The sequence below is a fragment of the Genypterus blacodes genome, unplaced genomic scaffold, assembly GCF_046128005.1.
Source record: "Genypterus blacodes isolate CSIRO-AG114 ecotype Tasmania unplaced genomic scaffold, CSIRO-AGI_Gbla_v1 ptg000053l_1, whole genome shotgun sequence".
In the NCBI taxonomy this organism is placed as follows: Eukaryota; Metazoa; Chordata; class Actinopteri; order Ophidiiformes; family Ophidiidae; genus Genypterus; species Genypterus blacodes.
Genome location: NW_027466865.1, coordinates 2,056,590 through 2,074,972, shown reverse-complemented (window position 1 = coordinate 2,074,972; position 18,383 = coordinate 2,056,590). Strand labels below are relative to the sequence as shown.

The 18,383-nt window shown below is 40.9% G+C and overlaps 2 protein-coding genes across 3 annotated transcripts; both read right to left on the bottom strand.

Annotated features, from left to right (window-relative positions):
* Positions 1-779: 779 nt before the first annotated feature.
* On the bottom strand, positions 780-8,018 carry vamp8 (vesicle-associated membrane protein 8 (endobrevin)). 2 transcript variants are annotated; one of them, XM_076150800.1, is made up of 3 exons: positions 7,999-8,018; positions 3,241-3,408; positions 780-3,054 (listed from the first exon to the last, which is right to left on the bottom strand). In XM_076150800.1, the coding sequence occupies exons 2-3, from the start codon at positions 3,364-3,366 to the stop codon at positions 2,866-2,868; spliced, it is 315 nt and encodes a 104-aa protein (XP_076006915.1). In that variant the 5' UTR covers positions 3,367-3,408; positions 7,999-8,018; the 3' UTR covers positions 780-2,865. The 2 variants fall into 2 exon arrangements, with proteins under 2 accessions (XP_076006915.1, XP_076006914.1); XM_076150799.1 differs by lacking the exon at positions 7,999-8,018 and adding an exon at positions 6,354-6,588.
* Positions 8,019-9,040: 1,022 nt separating this feature from the next.
* Positions 9,041-16,842, bottom strand: ncaph (non-SMC condensin I complex, subunit H). The gene is made up of 18 exons (XM_076150647.1): positions 16,716-16,842; positions 15,446-15,657; positions 14,964-15,054; positions 14,611-14,703; positions 14,325-14,442; positions 14,047-14,180; positions 13,700-13,889; positions 13,514-13,596; positions 13,042-13,241; positions 12,163-12,308; positions 11,941-12,047; positions 11,463-11,582; positions 11,082-11,189; positions 10,267-10,410; positions 9,911-10,021; positions 9,684-9,754; positions 9,445-9,520; positions 9,041-9,276 (listed from the first exon to the last, which is right to left on the bottom strand). The coding sequence occupies exons 2-18, from the start codon at positions 15,649-15,651 to the stop codon at positions 9,217-9,219; spliced, it is 2,058 nt and encodes a 685-aa protein (XP_076006762.1). The 5' UTR covers positions 15,652-15,657; positions 16,716-16,842; the 3' UTR covers positions 9,041-9,216.
* Positions 16,843-18,383: the final 1,541 nt, after the last annotated feature.

Sequence of the window (18,383 nt, the reverse complement as noted above, 5' to 3'; positions counted from 1 at the left end):
CATGGATGGCAGACTGACATCCACATGATCACTTTAGTCTGAGTCCAGGCCGGTTTCCCGTCAGGAATAAATGGGCTTTTCTTGTGTGTCTAATCGGCTGTTATTCTCGTCAGGATGTTTGTCATGGGAACAGCTTTAGCCACAAACTCTTGACCAAGCGGCACATTCACGCTGTGATGGGATGCCATTGTTGAGTCAGCGTGACTCAGAGTTAAGACTGGCTCTGGCCCATTTAACAAGGTTGGGTCAAATCATTATCAATATCAACTGCCACTATGACTTGCAGATTCAGTTTGTCTGATTGGTGTCACGGTATATCACAGTTAGACTTGATTGTGGATCTCCTATAATCTTCCCTCATCATTGTTTGATCAACTGGTAATTTCAGCGCTACTGCAAAAATAAACATTGAAGGATAATCTAGAATTGGACTTTGCACATTAAGTTGATTAATCAAAGGCGTTTGTGGCCGTAGACGGATGACGTGCAAAGCTGTCACAAGGGTTACTTCATGTTGGTACAATTTTGAAAACTCAAGCCTCTCTTTGTAGTTGGGTGCATTGACCGCAAATGTTGCAGGAGGGGCTTTGGTTTTCTATGACATACATAAAAATGTCAGATGTAAAAGTGGAACGTCCTGTGGTGTTTACTATCATCTAAACCACAATAGACACAGCAGTGGGACATTCCCTTTGACCTGTTAGACTTCTTTAGCAAGTCTCTGCTCAGCCTTACTCTGTCTCCATCTTGTGACAATTAAACAAACTGCAACAAACAGGTAAAGTAAATACTATTTATTATATATTCAGACATAACTATTTAACACCATGAATCATCAAAATAAGACATGTCCTTATGCATGGTGTACATTTCAGAGTTAAGATTTGAAAAGACAAGTCTAAAGAAGAAACGCCCTTCGACACCGACAGCCTGTGTGCACAGAAAAGCATCCTGACCCTGCACAGCATGGATCAGATCAGCATATAAAACACAAAATAATCTGTTCTAACATATACATTTGTTTCTATCTACCTTTAGAATTAAGATTAGATTAACAGCAGGATGATTGAATTTAAGGCACATTGGTGAACTGTACCATTGTGTACGAATAATCACAGTTTAGATAATCTGGAAAACAAGACCTGTAAATAAATAGCCGCTAAATGATACTTTCATTAACACAGACATAAAGGGCTGTTGCATATATACAAATATGTGAGACTGTTGACTATATACATTTCATACTGGGTAATATTTTGACCTCGTCTAAGATAAACTGGAGGTGTAACAGCAGAGGGGGGCACTCAAAACAAACAAACAAACATGAGGAGCACTAAAGCCCAGAACTTTCTCAGCTGGTTGGCTGGAAGAGTCTGATCCCCCCAACACTAGACATGTGGGAACAGAATAACATGTGCTTGGAAAGTAACCTTTTACCGGGGGAGGGGGGGGGGGTCTGTGCTGTATCAAATCAGAGCCACGGCTGTATTTGTATTCTCAAGCCTGGAGCACTTGTGCAGCTGAAACCTGTGCCCTGTTGTTCTTCAGTGACCTTGAACGCATCGCTTCAGAGGGGGGAAACTAAAAGCCGTCAAAACAGAGAGACTGGGCAGAACCAGCTTTCTCACCTAACTCAGTTGAGACACAGCAAAGAAAATAACAGAGATCAGTTAAAATGACCAAAGACATTGAACAGCACAAAAGTACAAATCTACAGCTCTGTGTCAACTTCCCATCAAAGTGGCACATTAATGCTAAATAGAAAACCCACATATACGTGATTAAAAGGTTCCATTAATTTCAGTTGTATGGCCCAGACACCTATCATACTTGGTGCACTCCCTGGTTTTATCCCAGTACCAAATACCACAAACGATCCAACTTTCCTCTCAATTCCCTGCTGATGTTCTGAAACGCTTTCAATTATTAGCGGTGAGCTGGGAGGGTTTGGCCACAGTAGAGGGTAAAAGGAGCAAATCGAGGATATAGCTAGTTGTGCCACTTCTTTTCTCCTTTATTGGCTTTTTTTGTGTGCAGACAGTAAAAAAAAAAACCTCCCATCAATCTCTCCAGACCAAAAAGAGAGCCAAGTACAACATTTAAGAAAGAAAGAAAGCAATGCTAACTGTATACATCCAATATATCATCTGAGAAAAATAAATATATATTTCAGTGGAATGCTACTGATTTTTGTAGATTGTCTATTAAGTAGCTGGTAAGCATACTGAAAGGAACACACCCACGAATGGGAACATATATATCCATTATACAAATTAGCCTCAAACATGTATTGTGAGCTTAAGTACATTTTAGAGTGTTTAATTTTGTCTGATGTCAACAGCAGTTTGTGCGTTTCAAGCCTCAGTAATTTCGTTGGGGTGTTGCATTTTGCAATTTTAACAGTATAAGTTGTGGAGTTTACTGTCCTACAGTATGTGAAGGTATGTATGACAGTATGTGAAGAGTTTGTTGGAAGACTGTGTGGATCTACATGCTGCAACTGAGTGCAGCTCACTTCCTCTTTGCTGTGATGAAATAACGGTTGGTTGGTTAAAGACAGAACGGCTCGTGGCGTGAATCGACCGGTGGAATAAGTTTGGGATGCTGTCAGGTGAATGGCTCTGACCTTTCAATTGGATTTTCCGAAAATAAGACGGGGCGACTTGTTGAAATGGACGCTGCTAGATCAAAGTCTACTGTTCAAAGTATGAAATGTAGCATTTGAGCATAAATGGCAACATAACAGTAAAAACAGGCTTCACCAGACAGCAGTGGGTTCTAACTAGGGACTTTGTATATTCTGCAGTAGGAATATGTTTCATTAAGAGTTAACTGTGTCTGTATGTTGGTGTACATGTCAGGGGTTTATTTAGGCTTATCAGTAGGCTTGACTACAGGAGGCAAGGAGGAGCCGACAGGGATGACTCCGGTGGCCAACAGGATGATGATGAGGATGATGATGAGGACCACTACCACGATGATCACCACCAGTTTGACGTTCTTCCACCAGTAAGATCGAGCCACTTTCTGGGTCGTTTGCTTGAAGTGCTGAGCCTGGTTAGGGACACAAATCCATTGATGATTGATTTATGATAACAACCTCACAATGTGCTGTACAAAAGAATATCTACAGTTAAGTTATGTCTGATACTGAAGCTCTTTATGTCTGTAAACCTATAACCTTGTGTTTTTTTTGTTTTTTTGAAGGTTGTGCTTGCTTGATCTTCTGGTGATACTGACCCCTGATTGAAGGTCCTCTGACTTCTCCATGAGGTCATCCAGTCTCTCTCCACGGGCCAGGATGCGGTCCACATTCTCTGTCATGATGCCTTTGACTCCATCTACCTGATCCTTCAGAGTCTGCATCTTGTCCTTTGGCACTGGCTGCTCTCCCACACCGCCCTTCTCCTAGGGAGGCAGGAAGGAGGGATTTAGGAAGAAGGTTTGAATGAAGGAACACAATATTGTATCGGACTTCATCCCAGACTTCAGCTTCTACTTTACACTGCAATGTACAACATCTAATAAACCAATAGTAATGATTGATATGATTAATGTCCCGTTTAAGCATTTTGTTCAGCAATGTCACCCTGAAATTGAGCAAAACCAAAATCAAAATCATTTCCATTGTGATAGAACTTTCTGCTTGGAAGTTCCCTTCTTGTATTCCATCAAGTTTTTGGACACGAGTGTGTGAGCATAAAGTGACCTCAATGTCCTTCTGCCACACTGGAACATGTGCACATCTGAGTGGAATAAATACAGTTAAGCTGCATACATGCCTGGGTAGTGCAATACAAAAGAAAACACAGTTCTCCACGTTACTGTGATCATTGTTACTCTTGATAATAGCAGTGTGGCGTTTACATGAGCTCCAACTTATTAGTAGCTAACTTAGACATTCACATCGACTCAGATGGATAAACTCTGTGTGGCACCTGAGTGAGTCACAACACTGTGAGGAGAAAATCAAATAACACTATCAGGTATGTACGTATTTCCTGTAGAGGTGTGCATGAGCCCTGTGGTGGCTCTGATGGAGTAGGTGGTGCTCCTGCATGTGACAGCACAGCCATTAGCTGTCTCACTGTTGTCATACCACTGAGCGCCTGCAGTGTGTCGACACCAACCAAGACAATAAAATAAGACATGAAAGGCTCCGTCCAGAGTTCTGATACCTTTTTTTAAACTAATGTTACAGTATTCTGGACGTGAGTGTGTGTACATTATTCACAACTCCCGTGAGCCATCAGCACAGTGTAAACAAAGCAGTCTCCAGGAAACAGGTTCTGCTGCGTCATCCTCCACCCCTTCGTTTGTGCCGCCCTCTCCTTCTCTTCTCTATTCCTCCTTCCTTTTCGCAGTTCTTTTCCTGCTTCACTCGTTCGTCATACTGCCTTTTCCTCTTTCCATTGCTGAATTCTTATTAGTTTACTCCAAGCAAGAATATACAGTCTCTCCTTTCTCCTTCCTATAGTAGTTCAGTCAGGCCCACTGAATGGCTGACAACTATCAAATATCAATGTCAGGGGAAAGCTGGAGACAGAAGCCATGTTTCAAATGCAGACTAAATACTGGCACATCAAGCACATAACGTCGCAAAATCACATATCTATTTTCCAGTTAGTACACAGTGGTAAGTATGTTTGCTCACTACTTACGTCTACAATAAGTATATTACAATTAAAAACTGTTGTAAACCATGAGAAGGATTTCACATCATCACAGGTTAATACATCCTGAGTATTCAGATTGTATCATAGTACATTGGGAAATACAAAAGGATCAATCAAATGTTCCCTGTACGAATATTTGAATGCAGCAGTATAAGCAAAGGACAGATTTCTTTTATCTTGGCTGACCAAATCAAACATTCATTGCTCCAGGACTAATCTACTCAAATGAAATTACCCTCACCTGTAAAACTCTAATGACAAGGACTAGAAACAGCAGAAAAAGACACTTAGTGGGTTATGAGACCTATAGGAACCTAAAACACTGTTTCAGCTTTCCTCTCAGCAAAGGTTAGTCTAGAGAGCTAAAATCCAACCATTTGCCCTGAACTTTCAAATAAATGGGAAGGCAGTGTTCCAAAAACAAAGGTCATACTTTTTAAGCCCAGTGAGGTGGAGACAAATGCAGAATGTAAACATAAACTAAATTAGCTTGTGAACTGATTTATTCACGTTCCTCCGTGGAATTCCTGGGAAACATTCAAGCACAGTTGTTCTCAAACTCATCCAAGTGCAGCAGCCACAAACAAAGCAGAGCAGGGCAGAGCATCCATGTGCCAACAGCTCTATGTGCCAATGTTCTGTACAGAAACAGAGATCAAAATGTTCCTGACAACCACAACAAGTACACAGTGTGCGCAGAAAAGGTGACTTGGGCCATATTCAATTGATTTAAGACAAAATAATAAATACAGTAAAACGTATTTCTTACCTAAATTAATTATCGTTGTGAGAAACAAGAGCTGTCCCTAGATTTCAATGACTGTGGCCTACCACTGGGGGCGCACAAGAAGTAGCTACAGGTGGCTCAGTTTGAGAACCACTGTTCAAGAGCAATGAGGCCATATTATTGAATATGGCAAAGCAACATGGTGGACATTTGATGTAGCAAACATATATTTATATAATAACATTAACAACTGTACTAGTATGTACGTGAAATGCAGGAATATTGTTGTGATTGCTTCAAAATGTCGGCGGCGTGTTTCTATTTTCATTGAAGTGCCAGCTGTAAATTGTATCTTTCTCTGTGTTTCTTCTCCTAAACACAGGAGTTGGCTTGTAAGCAGTGAGCGCCATCTTTAAAAGTTTACATTTGACTCAAGAAAGGTGGCTAATACCCAACTGTACAGAATTGAAGACCGGCCACGAGTCCCGGATCCTCTTAGTGGCCAGCAGGCGTGTTAACAACGAGAACGATATAATGGCATCGAACTATTTTGAACAAGACGAGCACAGGCTCCCCGGCAAACTACTTTAGCAGGCGGCCTCATTACTTCTGAAGATAAATACGGACAAAGATACATTTGTATTACTTTGTGGCTGATAAATAAAGGACTGACACATTATACAGTGGGCGACTTGTTACAAAAGAGCTAGTAGCCAACAACGAGCGTCTGAGCGGTAACAGTAAATAGGCCATTTTGTTGATGCTGCCCTCAGGTCTGCTTTAGTTTCTTTCTCCATTACGAAAAGTTAACGCGCTGACATTCATTATAAAGTTTTGAGACGCAGTTTGAGATCTAATCTAAACCAATGTTCCGGAAATACACCTGTCGCGTTTCGTGTCTGCTGCCCGTGAAGGAGCTCAGAAAACAACAAGAACTACTTTCCACCTACCGGATCCATCTTGTAGGAAGAATTATCCTTTCACCGAAAAACTGACCGATCGACTTTCTTCAAAAGTTGACGTTGATTTAAAACCTTTAAAATGTCTTTGACGACTTTGGAGTTTGTCTCGCATTCAAGCCGTAGACCTCTCCTCCTGTTTAACTTCCTGGTTGTTGTGTTTTGTGAACTGAATTCCTTCAAGCAGCCCTGAGCTCAGATCAGTTCAGACAACGGGGAGGCGCGACATGATACACTTTGAGTGTCAAGATAAAAACATTCTGGCACAATTTCCTGTCCTGTTTTGAAATACGCTTTTTTAGTAGGCAGCAATGTAGTAATAGTTATTTCAAAATCTTAAAACGTTCAAATTCAAACATTGTAGAAGGAGGTTTAAAGCAGAAGTTTCGCACATTCAAATAAAACATTGATGCGTAATGTCCCTATTTTAAAGCTTTTAGTGCGGGTATTCATGGTCGTGTTTTGAATGATTGTCACATAATTTCCGGTGTTGTCGTAAATATTGTCAGCTTGATATAACGCGTCCTCAGGATGGCGTCATGCCGTAGGTACAATGCGTTGGCTCTGTGCCGACTGATTGGATGACCGTGGCAAACATGATCCAATTCTGTGTGAAATGTGTATGCAATAATATTTCCACCTTGTTAATTAATAGATCTAATAATTACCATTATTCTTTGACTGGTAAGGAGTAGTTTCTCATTTCTCACCATTATATTATTTCTAACAGCTGTGAATTTTGTTGCACTTGCAAACAAAGTCTTGTAAACAATAATTCTGGATTACATGCCTGTTCTGTCTATGAAGCGTTTGAATAATTGAGGACAGTTTTTTCCCCAACATTCAGCTGCACCCTTCAACCAGACTCGGCCATTGAGAGCATGGTCCACAGTTGTGGCCTTCATTCCACGTGGATTGTGCCTTATGTCCTTGGCTTCTTCGACCTCTTCCTCTGTTTGGCCTCCCTGCCCTTCCACCACACAGCCTTACTCAGACTTACTATTTCATTGTTTTTCCATTGTCAGGCATTGTTATACTGCGTTGTACTCTGTTTACATATGCTCTCTAATTGAAGGTTCATGAGATGCACATCTGAGATATTTTAGGAACCTAGTTGATCATTGGTTGATCTGAGGCTTCACACATTCTTCCCCCCCCCCCCCCCCCCCATTAATGAAAGTCAAGCTTCACCTGAGAGAAATTCATCATTTCAGGACACATTTACAAAAAGTAAAATACAAAAGTATGGAAAATTTGCTCGACAAATTATGACAACTGGTTCCATATTGATATTTTTGGGGAGTGAGACTATTCAACAGAGAACCAGTGTATTACATTTTGATCAGCATGACATTTGCAATTGATAATGTAGCAGCAGATAATTCTGCACAATCATTTGCATGAATATGCCAAAGCATTTGCAAGTTCTTCAAAATGACAACTAGCTTTTATGATGTGCACTCGTGACTGGATGATGTGCAGGTGAACAAGCCGTTTTGAGAATACGGCTTGTTCAAAAATTGTATTTAATTCAATACTGATCTGAACAATGTACCACATCAACTGAGAAAAACTGTAGAAAGGATATTAAACTATTACTCAAAGGAGTCCTGAGATACTATTGCAGTCTGCTTACCTTTGATGTCTAGCACAGCTGAATGAATGTCTCCTCCCTATCCTGCAGCTCCTAAACTTAAGTTGTTGCTGTCACAACCACTCCAAGTCCCACCCAGCCAGCACCCGCCCCGATCAACCGGTTTCACTGTTATCTGGCAAGGAATCAGCACCTGCATGTCAAACACATTACTCCAGGGTTCTCCTGAATCATGAGCAGATAAACATAACTTTAACATAATTTCTATCATGGAATAAATATTTGCTTCACAATCATTTGTTTGTTCATACTGGTCAAGTCAACCAAAATGATCAGTCATTTTGCAAACTGTTTCACATGGCTGATTCAATACACAATCACTTATATATAAACACAATCACTCATACATATAAATGGGAAGGCAGTAGCTCAGTGGGTAGGTCTTCCGCTTGGGGACGGAGTTGTCCCTGAGCAAGGCACCGAACCCCCAACTGCTCCCCCCCTCTGTAATGGGAGGTAATGTAATGCAAGTCGCTTTGGATAAAAGCGTCTGCTAAATGTCATCTTTGATGCAAGGTCACTCTGAAATCATAGATCGATGATTGAAGGTGCTAGAAGGACCGGGTTGTGATCATGTTTCCACCTGTTATGAACTGATTTTGATATAAACTTGGAAGGAAGAGTCTTAACATTAGAAGAAAGGATGTTTTTCCAAATTAATTCAAAATACAACAAACTCAGGCATAGTATAAAACAAGCATATTCATCTGAAATTAAGAAATGTTTTAAGTGTAGCACATATATTTAAGAACTTGTACCAAGACATCTCTGAGCATCTCCACACACCATCAAACCACATTAAAATCAGCTGAGGGTAAAGTTTTCTACAGTCAACCACAGTAGTGTTGTAGAGTGATGTAATTAAAGTTATGTGACAACACCCTGTATTATATCCATAATTATGAGTCAGCGAGACGGTGATGATATATGCCACATCAGATTTCCAAAGTCCATTAGTTGCCTCATGAGTCCATTGTATTTCCATGTTGTTTGATTACATATTTTTGCTAAAACTCAATTTAAATAGATTTATATATAGAAAATGTTTATTTCTATAACAGACATTTAAGGACAGCTTGTACATGAAATTCATCATTTGTTACATTTGATTAGCAATAAAAAAGGAAATAATAAGAACAAAATAAAAAAATGTCCTGTAGACATTAAAAAAAGAGAGGACTTGGTGAGAAGAGCAATCACTCAGTGACCCTGTTTGATGATGATGTCAGACATGTCATCAACCGTCACCAGCTCCAAATTCTGTAAGAAAAGGAAAAATGTTACAATTTTTCTTATCGCACAACAGCAATTGGTTATTTTGTAGTTGTTCATACGCTTCACACCTTTACCTTGGCCAAAGCCTTTTTCCACAAACATTTCATCTGAAGGTGAAGGTACATCTGAAGGTGTGACATTATCGTTACTCACCTTTTCATTGGCAAGGTGAAGCAAAGCAACGAACGCCAGAGGCACTGACAAATTTTGGGCCATCGTGCTGGGCAACCTACACCAACACAGGTGGGGGTGAAAAGAGAGACAGAGAAAGTTCGAATTTTATTTATCATCATCATCATTCCAAAGCTATCACGTTTGAGGATGTAGATTTGTGCTTTTCATTCCTCATTAGTGCTTTGCAGTGGTCAGCACAGTGGGAGGCCTACTAGTACCTTTGAAGCAGATCCTTTGTGGTCTGACTGAAGACTTTCTCCCCACACACCTCTGGCGTCTCCACAGACTCCTGCACGGGACATGAATGAGTGAGCAATAAAATATGTGAAACATGGAAGGAAACACACATGGAGCGACATCTCTGATGTGACTGAAGGATCCACCACCTACTGTGGCTTATAGACAAAAAGACCCATAAGTCTCCGCAGGTCCTTTTGAAATTTACCTCTATGGTCTTTTCTGGGCTTCCAGTGAGAAGAGTCCACATGCTGTTTTTAAGTCTCTTCATGTCCATTTTCTTAGCTGTTTTAGCATAGTTAATTTCAATTTTGTTGACCTACGGGCACAAGAAACAAAAAACAAACCAGAAAATGTAATCATAAGCACAGCAGGCTTGTTCCTTCATTGTTTTCTTATGCTGTGCGGTTCAGATTGTTTTATAGTTGAAGAACAAGTCTCCTCATGCAACTACAAAGTATTACAAGTAATATTATTACCAGAGGGTATGAAGTTATGACTAAAAGGTAAACATTGAGATGTGTGCAGAGATGATATCTCTCTCTCTCTTTCTCTCTCTCTCACCCTGTATGGTTCAGGCACCAGATCGTCCTCCCCATAGGTGGAGACGCCCTCTGGATCTTGCGAGGGCGCAGGTATGTTGTCACCCGAGGGCTGTGTGTCATCTGAACCTACAAACCCTTCAACATCATCGTCACTGTCACCTCCCTGAAGGGGACGTAGCAAAAGGATGGAACATCGAAGGCATTATTCATATGTTTTTGCCGTGACAAAGACCTGCGTACAGCAATGTAGAATATCAAATGAAAATGCGCCTTGGCTGCAAACAACACAATACTTGTATCGAAATGAACGTACTTACTTTACAGAAAGTATAAATTAACTTATTATCTTTATGCATCCTGCTAGAAATATCTCCATTGTTAAACAAAAAATGTAGTTAAAATTTTTCAACAATGTTTGCCCTTTTATGTCATTCCATTTTTATTTAAAATTTCCTCTGGGGCTCTACTGGTGACTCTGGTTGCAAGAATTTATGAATTGCAGACAAATTTAGCTTTTAGCAGCTGAAGTTGAATTGTGTTGCTGTAAAATATGTTTTGATATTTTAGTATTTCTATACGAATATCACTGAAATTAGATTTTATGCGCTCGTTCAGGGACCTATGTTGAACAGATTACCCCATTCAACCTAGCCCTTTAAACTCATAAACTAGTGAGCCGACCCATTCACTAATTTGCACTGCGTGTTTCCTGTATTTACATCTGGCCCGCGAGCGTCTGCTTATACTGCCCAAGTCTACCTGCTGATGAATGTCAGCTAAAAGACGCAATCAAACACAAATAAATCTAAAATAATGTATTGGTGGGGTTCACACCTGAAGTCCAGGACAGAAGTTGGCTGTGTCGTTGGCGTTGTTGTAGTCGTAGTCTCCGATGCCTTCTCCCAGCTCCCCAGAGAGCCTCTTCTGGCCTTCTTGACACAACTGTAGTCGACAAAGCCAAAAACACTACTCACTTAAAACCACACCAATAATCTTTACTTACTGCCAATGGAAGTACAATGCAAGTATGACACATTTGTGAAAGTCTTTGTGGAATGAAATGTAAGATACAATGTTTCAATAATACCAACAAGGTAGTCTGCATCAACATATGGGACATCTGTACAGGTGGTTGAAGCAAAGTTGTAATGGTGAATCTATAATTTCCACCATTTCTATAAGCCCTGTCAAATGAGATGAGTGGTGAAGCTTTACCGTTGCAGAGGGTTTAAGGTTGAGCTGGGACAGCGTCTCAGGGGGGAACTGGAAGTCTGCTGGTAGAGTTGTTTTCTTATTGCTGGCACTTAAGGAAGACTTGCTGAGAGTGGTGGCAGCCTGTGAGAGGAGAGCACAGACCTCAGCTGCAATAACATCAGTTGCAATCAAATACTCAAAAGGCTGGATAGACAACAATATGTGTCATTCTGTCTGATCCTGTCATGGTTGTGGTTAGACCTGAGTCTGAATTGGCTGTTTTCAATTACTATTCAAGTTATTACAGTGCAACAAGATCAAAGTCAAAATGCTGATTCTTTTCCTGGTCTGAACAGTGATGTTTAAAATATTTTGATTACCATCCTACAATTTCCAGTTTCCTGCCAAAATATTTGCATCATCTCTAGAAATCCAGTTCTGTCTAATCTGTCATGTTTTAAAAGAAATCTCCCAATTTAGAAAAAGCAGAGCCATTTACTCTTGTTGTGCGGAAGTAGGTGTCTAAGTTGACGTCCGCGTTGAAGTCCAATTCAAAAGTCTTCTTGGGCTTCCTCTTACGTGTCTCTTTGTCAGGCAAATGATCCACTATGAAAAAAGGACACATTCAGTCACACACATAATGGTTACTTTGCATGCTATGGAACAAAGCAGGAAAAGCCAGATAACATGTGAATATGTCATCCTAACTTCCCACACTCACATTTGTGCTTTGGCTTGAACTGCCAGTAACCGGGTCCGGCCCACGTGGCCATGGTCCTGGGGCTGAAGTAGGAATACTCCCTGGGCTGAGAGGACAGCTGCAGACACATGGTGGCGATGTCTCCCTCTCCAATTGGAATCACATCTCTAGACATCATACCATCAATCAGACACAAAGTAGTCTGTTAGAAAAGCTCAAACTTAAAAAATGATTAGGCTAATGATAATTTGATTGATGAATTCATCCTCTCTTTGGGGATAATAGGCAATCTAATTACTTCACTCCTCAATTGAATAATGAATGGATCTCAAAATTGTAAGTTTAATCAGTCAATCAGAAAAGGCACCTTTGCTGAATGGACAGTAATGGATTCCATTCACCGGGTTCAAAGAGCATTAAAAAGCAATTAAAGATAAATGCAAAGCAGTGCACATGAGCATGAAGAGTACAGAAACCTCAACCTCATGGGTGTCAGAACTGGCTTCTGAATCTCAAAATTGGATTTAGTGTGCAGTTTGAGCTTGACCATTAACACATTATTGAATCAAACATCCCCGGTGATGTCCAGAGAATGTAAGAGTCCGACCGCAAAGAAGCCTTAAGGAAAGGTGTGATGTGCCATATTTTTTCATCACTTAAATGTGGGATATTTGTACTGTCTGACATGGCACAAAATGTGTTCCAGCACATTAACCATTCATTCTCAAAGCAATAAAGTATTCATTAATTAACAGTCAAACCTCTCCAACAAAGAAAACAGTGTCACAGTGATAGTTTTGGCTCAGGTGAGCCAGCTTTTAAAGTCAGGCAAAATGCTGCAGGAGCTCAGATTGACAGGATCAGGCTCAACATGGCCACTCTTACAATTGGTGTTCTCACCTTCCTCTTCCAGATCCAGAGGCCTCACAACCATCTTTGTGTTCCTTGTATCCCTCCCCGCTGTCTCCCTGACCCTCGTCATCCTCTTCGCCGAAGTCCTGGCCAAAGTCGTGGCAGTCGTCTTCTTCGGGCTCAGGCTCAGCATTCACGTCGAACACGTGGTCACCCTGTTTCATCTTCTCTAACAGCTGGTTCATGGTCTGCAGGAGGAAGTTCAGTCAGGCAGAGAGCACATGGATCAAGAATCTTTACAAATGATACCCGACAATGGATTTTATAAAGCAGTAACTCCAGCACAGGTTTCAGTGTGCAACTGGAAAGGGTGAATAACATATAATGTATAGATCACCTAAGAAAATGCACAAGAATATCATGGATTGCTCCTGTCGGAGTCTGATAGGATATGCAATATAGATTAACATGAAATGAAACGTAATGAAACGTAATTTGGTGGCTATAGGTTTCCTCTGACCTGCTCAGGGTTCCAGCTTGTGAAGGAGAAGTCCTGCAGAGAGGGGCAGATGGAGCACTTCTCCTGAGAACGCTGCAGACCAGCTAACACAAACACAGCAGAGGAGGCCAGGGATTAGAATGTCTGTCAGTGAAACTTCATACCATTTCGTATTTAATGATGGAAGGCCATGTGCATAGACTTTACCAGTGAATGGCGACACAGGCACTCGCTGAGGAGGTGGAGGAGAAAGTGAGGGTTTGGACTGCAGTAGGGTCATGTAGGACGGGAAGAGAAGCTCACAACGGCTGTCCTCGCTGAAGAGGACAGACAGGAAGACGCCCGCGGTGCTGCTCTCATCAAAGGATGACGCCATCCGCTGAAACATCGGGTCCACCTGGGTCGGAGACAGATATAATAAATAATTGGTGTCAGTGATACTAAGTATATGATTCATTGTGACAGGCTTTCAAGTTAATTGTTCTTCATCTATCATTTCATACAGAGGAGACATTTGCAGTCCTTCAAACTCACACCTAAAGCCGACATCATACCTCACACTTCCTCTCAGACTCTGCACTGTTGATGTTGCCCAGGTTCTGTTCCACAGTCTTCTTAGGAGGCCTCTTCCTCTTGGGCTGCTTAGCAGTTGGTTCCCTTGCTTCTCCATCCTCCATAGGACCATGTTCTTTATATACACGAACAAGAAATGAGGAGCTTATGAGGAGCTTCATCATCATTAGCCAGATTTCAGCTTCAAAACAGATTGGACCAAGTTGGACAAGTGCTGTTTGATAAAGTCCCACATTCTATCATAAAGCCACTCTCTCACCATCCGCAGGTTTTGTCTCTGCCCCCAGGCCACCCAGCACTCTGTAGGCATCAGCATGTACAGCATCCACCCTAACTGCATAGATCTTTGTACTGGCATCCAGAGTGCCAGCTGCCACCTTCAGGAAAAGTCACACAGATTCATGTATGGCATGTCTAAACAGGGCATTTATTTAGACAATGATCCTTTAAATCTCTTTAAATTCAATAGTGAATTTAAAGAGTGTAAAGACTGACAGGCGTGTTGCATCAATGGATTAATCAGAGATCAAAAACAAATGTTGTACCTTGAAGTTTGTGAGCTCAGAATCCTTCTGTTTGAGGATATCAGCCATGTAATCAATCAGATGCAGACCAAAGGCATTTTTAGTGGTGATTTTCTGCCAAGAAAGAAAAAAGAAATACATTTAGTCTTTAGGCAATTTTAACCTATCAGTAACACTCTTAGGAGCAATATGAGATTTATATCACTAACAGAAACATATTTATCCTAATGAACAGTTGTCAATGTTTTCAGTAGTGAATAATCAACCCCCATGCATTTGTCAAACCAAACCACATACAATATCAAAAAACAAACATGGTCTGTAGTTACTGAGGATCTCTGTGATAATATTGTGCACACAATACTTGTACTTACATTCTCAGTGGAGAGTTTGATGCAGGTGGAATAATGTTCGGAGATCTGTGCGTTTGACAATTTGGGCACCGCAGCAGGAGTCCCAGCGGCACTGAATACAAACATGGGACGAAGGCACTCAAGATACAAATGGATACTTTAGGCCCACAAGGCAGCAATGTTTCTACCAACTGCTTTTTTTTAATCACTATTCATCACCTCTATGCTGTTTCACCACTCAAAATACAAAGAAATCAACATTTCTATAAACATTTTAAGAGGATATCTTGTGTCATCTAGAAAGCAGCATTTAAACTCTCATAAAGAAGTATTAGGACATCCCTGAAGGTAATTACTGTTCCTTTGTCAAGGAATTTACTTTGTGTTAGTCTATATTTGTTGCATTTGTTTTTAATGCTAATTTAAACCTGAGCAAGAGACATTTACATAAAAGTAGGTTTGTAAAACAGGCTGTCCAGGTTATTTTATCCGTCACAACCTACCTATGAGACGTAGACTCATTGAAGGAGGAGTCAGTGGCAGACTGAAGGTCAATGACCCTGGACCTCCGTCGCTGTTGCCTCTCGTGTTTGTCATCATTGCCAGGGAAGGCTGCCAATAGCGGGGTGCTACAGGCTGCAGGGGACAGACCCCTGTTCTTCAAGGACGAGGCAAATACTCTGGAAACAGGTGTGGATGCAGCGCTCATCTTGAGCTGGAGACAGAACAAGACACCACACACAGAGAAATGATGATAACACAAGCTATCTAATGCCACAAAGTTTTACCTTCATGAAAAAGCTCTGATCAAGTTAACCTCTGCTAAGGAGGTTGTTGTTGGTTATTTTGTTTACCTGTGACACCAAGATATCTTCAAAATGTAATAATTTATCTGAAATTTCAGCTTTAAAATGGAGTGACTTTGGTCAAGGGAAGGTTGATTAGATTGTGTCTGCAAATCCGGATCTGGATACGTGTACAGAGGAAACCGTATTTGTTGCCCATTTCTTGAATACTGAGATGTGAATCTTCATGGAATGACATTGATTATCATAGACTATTTCCACAGTCCCTCAAACATGAACAGAGACTATATATATACACGATACTAAACAACACGCGCATTCTGATGCTCACTTGACAGCGTACACTCCTAAAGAGCAGCTGATGCATCTGATCACATGTAAACAAAGTGTAAGCTCAAACTCTTGATTTCCTTGATAAAGCTAATTCATGTTACACTGAAAAAACGAATTACATTTTAGCCATCGAGATTAAAAAGCCCACGACACAAAATAACATTTGAAACGGAAAAAGGTACCCCAAGAAGTTGGTTGTAAACTCCAATTACCGGAGATTTGCATAAACAAAGTATTTTATTCAAAGCTTGGTTTGCGACATGATGACCTTGTGATGGCGTTCTTTCTGATTGTTAAGCTTTGAGTTTCAATCTGGCTCTGACACTTGAGACTTGAGCGAAACAGAATTATTTGGAGGACAATACAAATGATTGTCAAATGATTCTAGTGGGACTGTAAGTTAAAGGTGACTATAATACAAGCAGAGGCGCCACACTAACGCACCACAGCTGTGTTCGCTTAATCGACATTAGCTTCGACACGAGCAAAGCAGCTCAGGTACTTTAGCATCACGTACATTGTAGCAAAACAAAGTTAGCCACGGCTAGTTTTAGCTTTAGCATACATGATACTCATTAAATATCAACGACTGACATAATTGTATTGCAATATTTGCTCTAGTGACGTCACGTACCTCAAATGTTTAGAACTCGATGCTGCTTGATCACGAGGCTATAAAATATAACTCCCGGCAAGAAAAGAAGAAACTATGGTTCTTCTTCCTGTTGTCCTTTTGAATTTTAGCGCCGGACGGTTTACGCAAGACCGCCGAACGTCATTACGTTCGCCACGCCCATTCTAGTGACTGCGTCCCAGGCGAGGACGAGTGATGCAATCACACTTACAGGTCACTAGATGGCAGTCAAGAAAATTGTCTGGTGCATTTTCATCACCTCATATAAGTTAATAAATCAATCCTTTTTCCTCAGCACAAACGTAGTGTTTTTTGTTATATTTTTATTTAAGAAAGCACCTGACATGACAATGAGCATACATTTGTCAAACTTAAGGGGGAAGACGCAAAGACAGAGAGGAAGAAGAGAACAAATACCATAAAGAGAACCAGGCTGTGTAATTTTCACGTTACTTAAGACAATGGGATGACAAACAGTAACAGCAGCTAGCCAGGTTATGTTTAAATGACACAATAATGTAATGACAGAGATAAGATGACATCAGTGTGAATAGTTCATTGATCTCATAGGTATAGTTCTTTCAGGATGGTATCGTACAACAGTGCAGGCATGTACAGGTGGTGATGCGCATGCACATTCTCACACTTTTTGACGACGCACACACACACACACACACACACACACACACACACACACACACACACACACACACACACGCGCACACACACACACACACACACACACTGCCTGAGAACCCTCTCCATTTTCTGTTTCATTTTTCGATAAGCATGCATCAGTCCTGTGAGTCGTTCATTAGACAGAGGCCCTGAGCCAGAGTTTGAGCCACATATGGCGGAGAATGAGAGTGATCGTTCCCATGCACATATTGTTTACATAGGTCATATCCGGCAATAATTTCACAATGATTGTTTGTACAATCATTTCATTTAGAATCGAGCGAGTACGGTGTGGGAGGGGTCGTGCCACAACTAACACACACACAGCTGTCAGGCAGACACTCAGAGGAGACCTTTTCAACCCCTAACTATTTTTACAGTTATATAGCCTATTTCCATTTTTCAACTCTGACCTGCCCTGACCAGTCCTCTGTGACCACATAGCTGGCCATTCTTGTAGCATAAATAATTTGTATCTGGCAAAGATGTAGATTGGCTGAAATCTCAATCAGAGAGGAAGATACATGGACTATACTGGTCCAAAGCCTTTATTGAAATTACAAAAGGATACCAGGGCAGAGCAATTGACCATGGTCAAATAATGCAGCCAAACATTTTAAACCTGGCTTTGAGAACTTCAGCCTCGGAAAATCTATGTCCTATTGTGTAGTGAACGCCCATTTCTTTTCAGAAATGTCACAGAATTCTTCACGTGGGCAAGGAGAATCTTTCCCTGTGCCTGGATCATTAAGTCGATTGAACTCCAAGAAAACTTTTCTGTTAAGGAAGCCAACAGTGGTTCTACAACTTTCTGGTCCCTGCTTCAGATACGATTTATCTACAGGTAGTAGATGTTCATGCTCCATGCTTGCTTCAATATAGAGCTGCAAATCAGCATTTATGTATCAAAACAGTGAAAAACTCTTCCAACTCCAACTCAAGCTCACCTATGAAAAATCAAATCAGTGTCTGGAGTTTTTGGAACTGAAA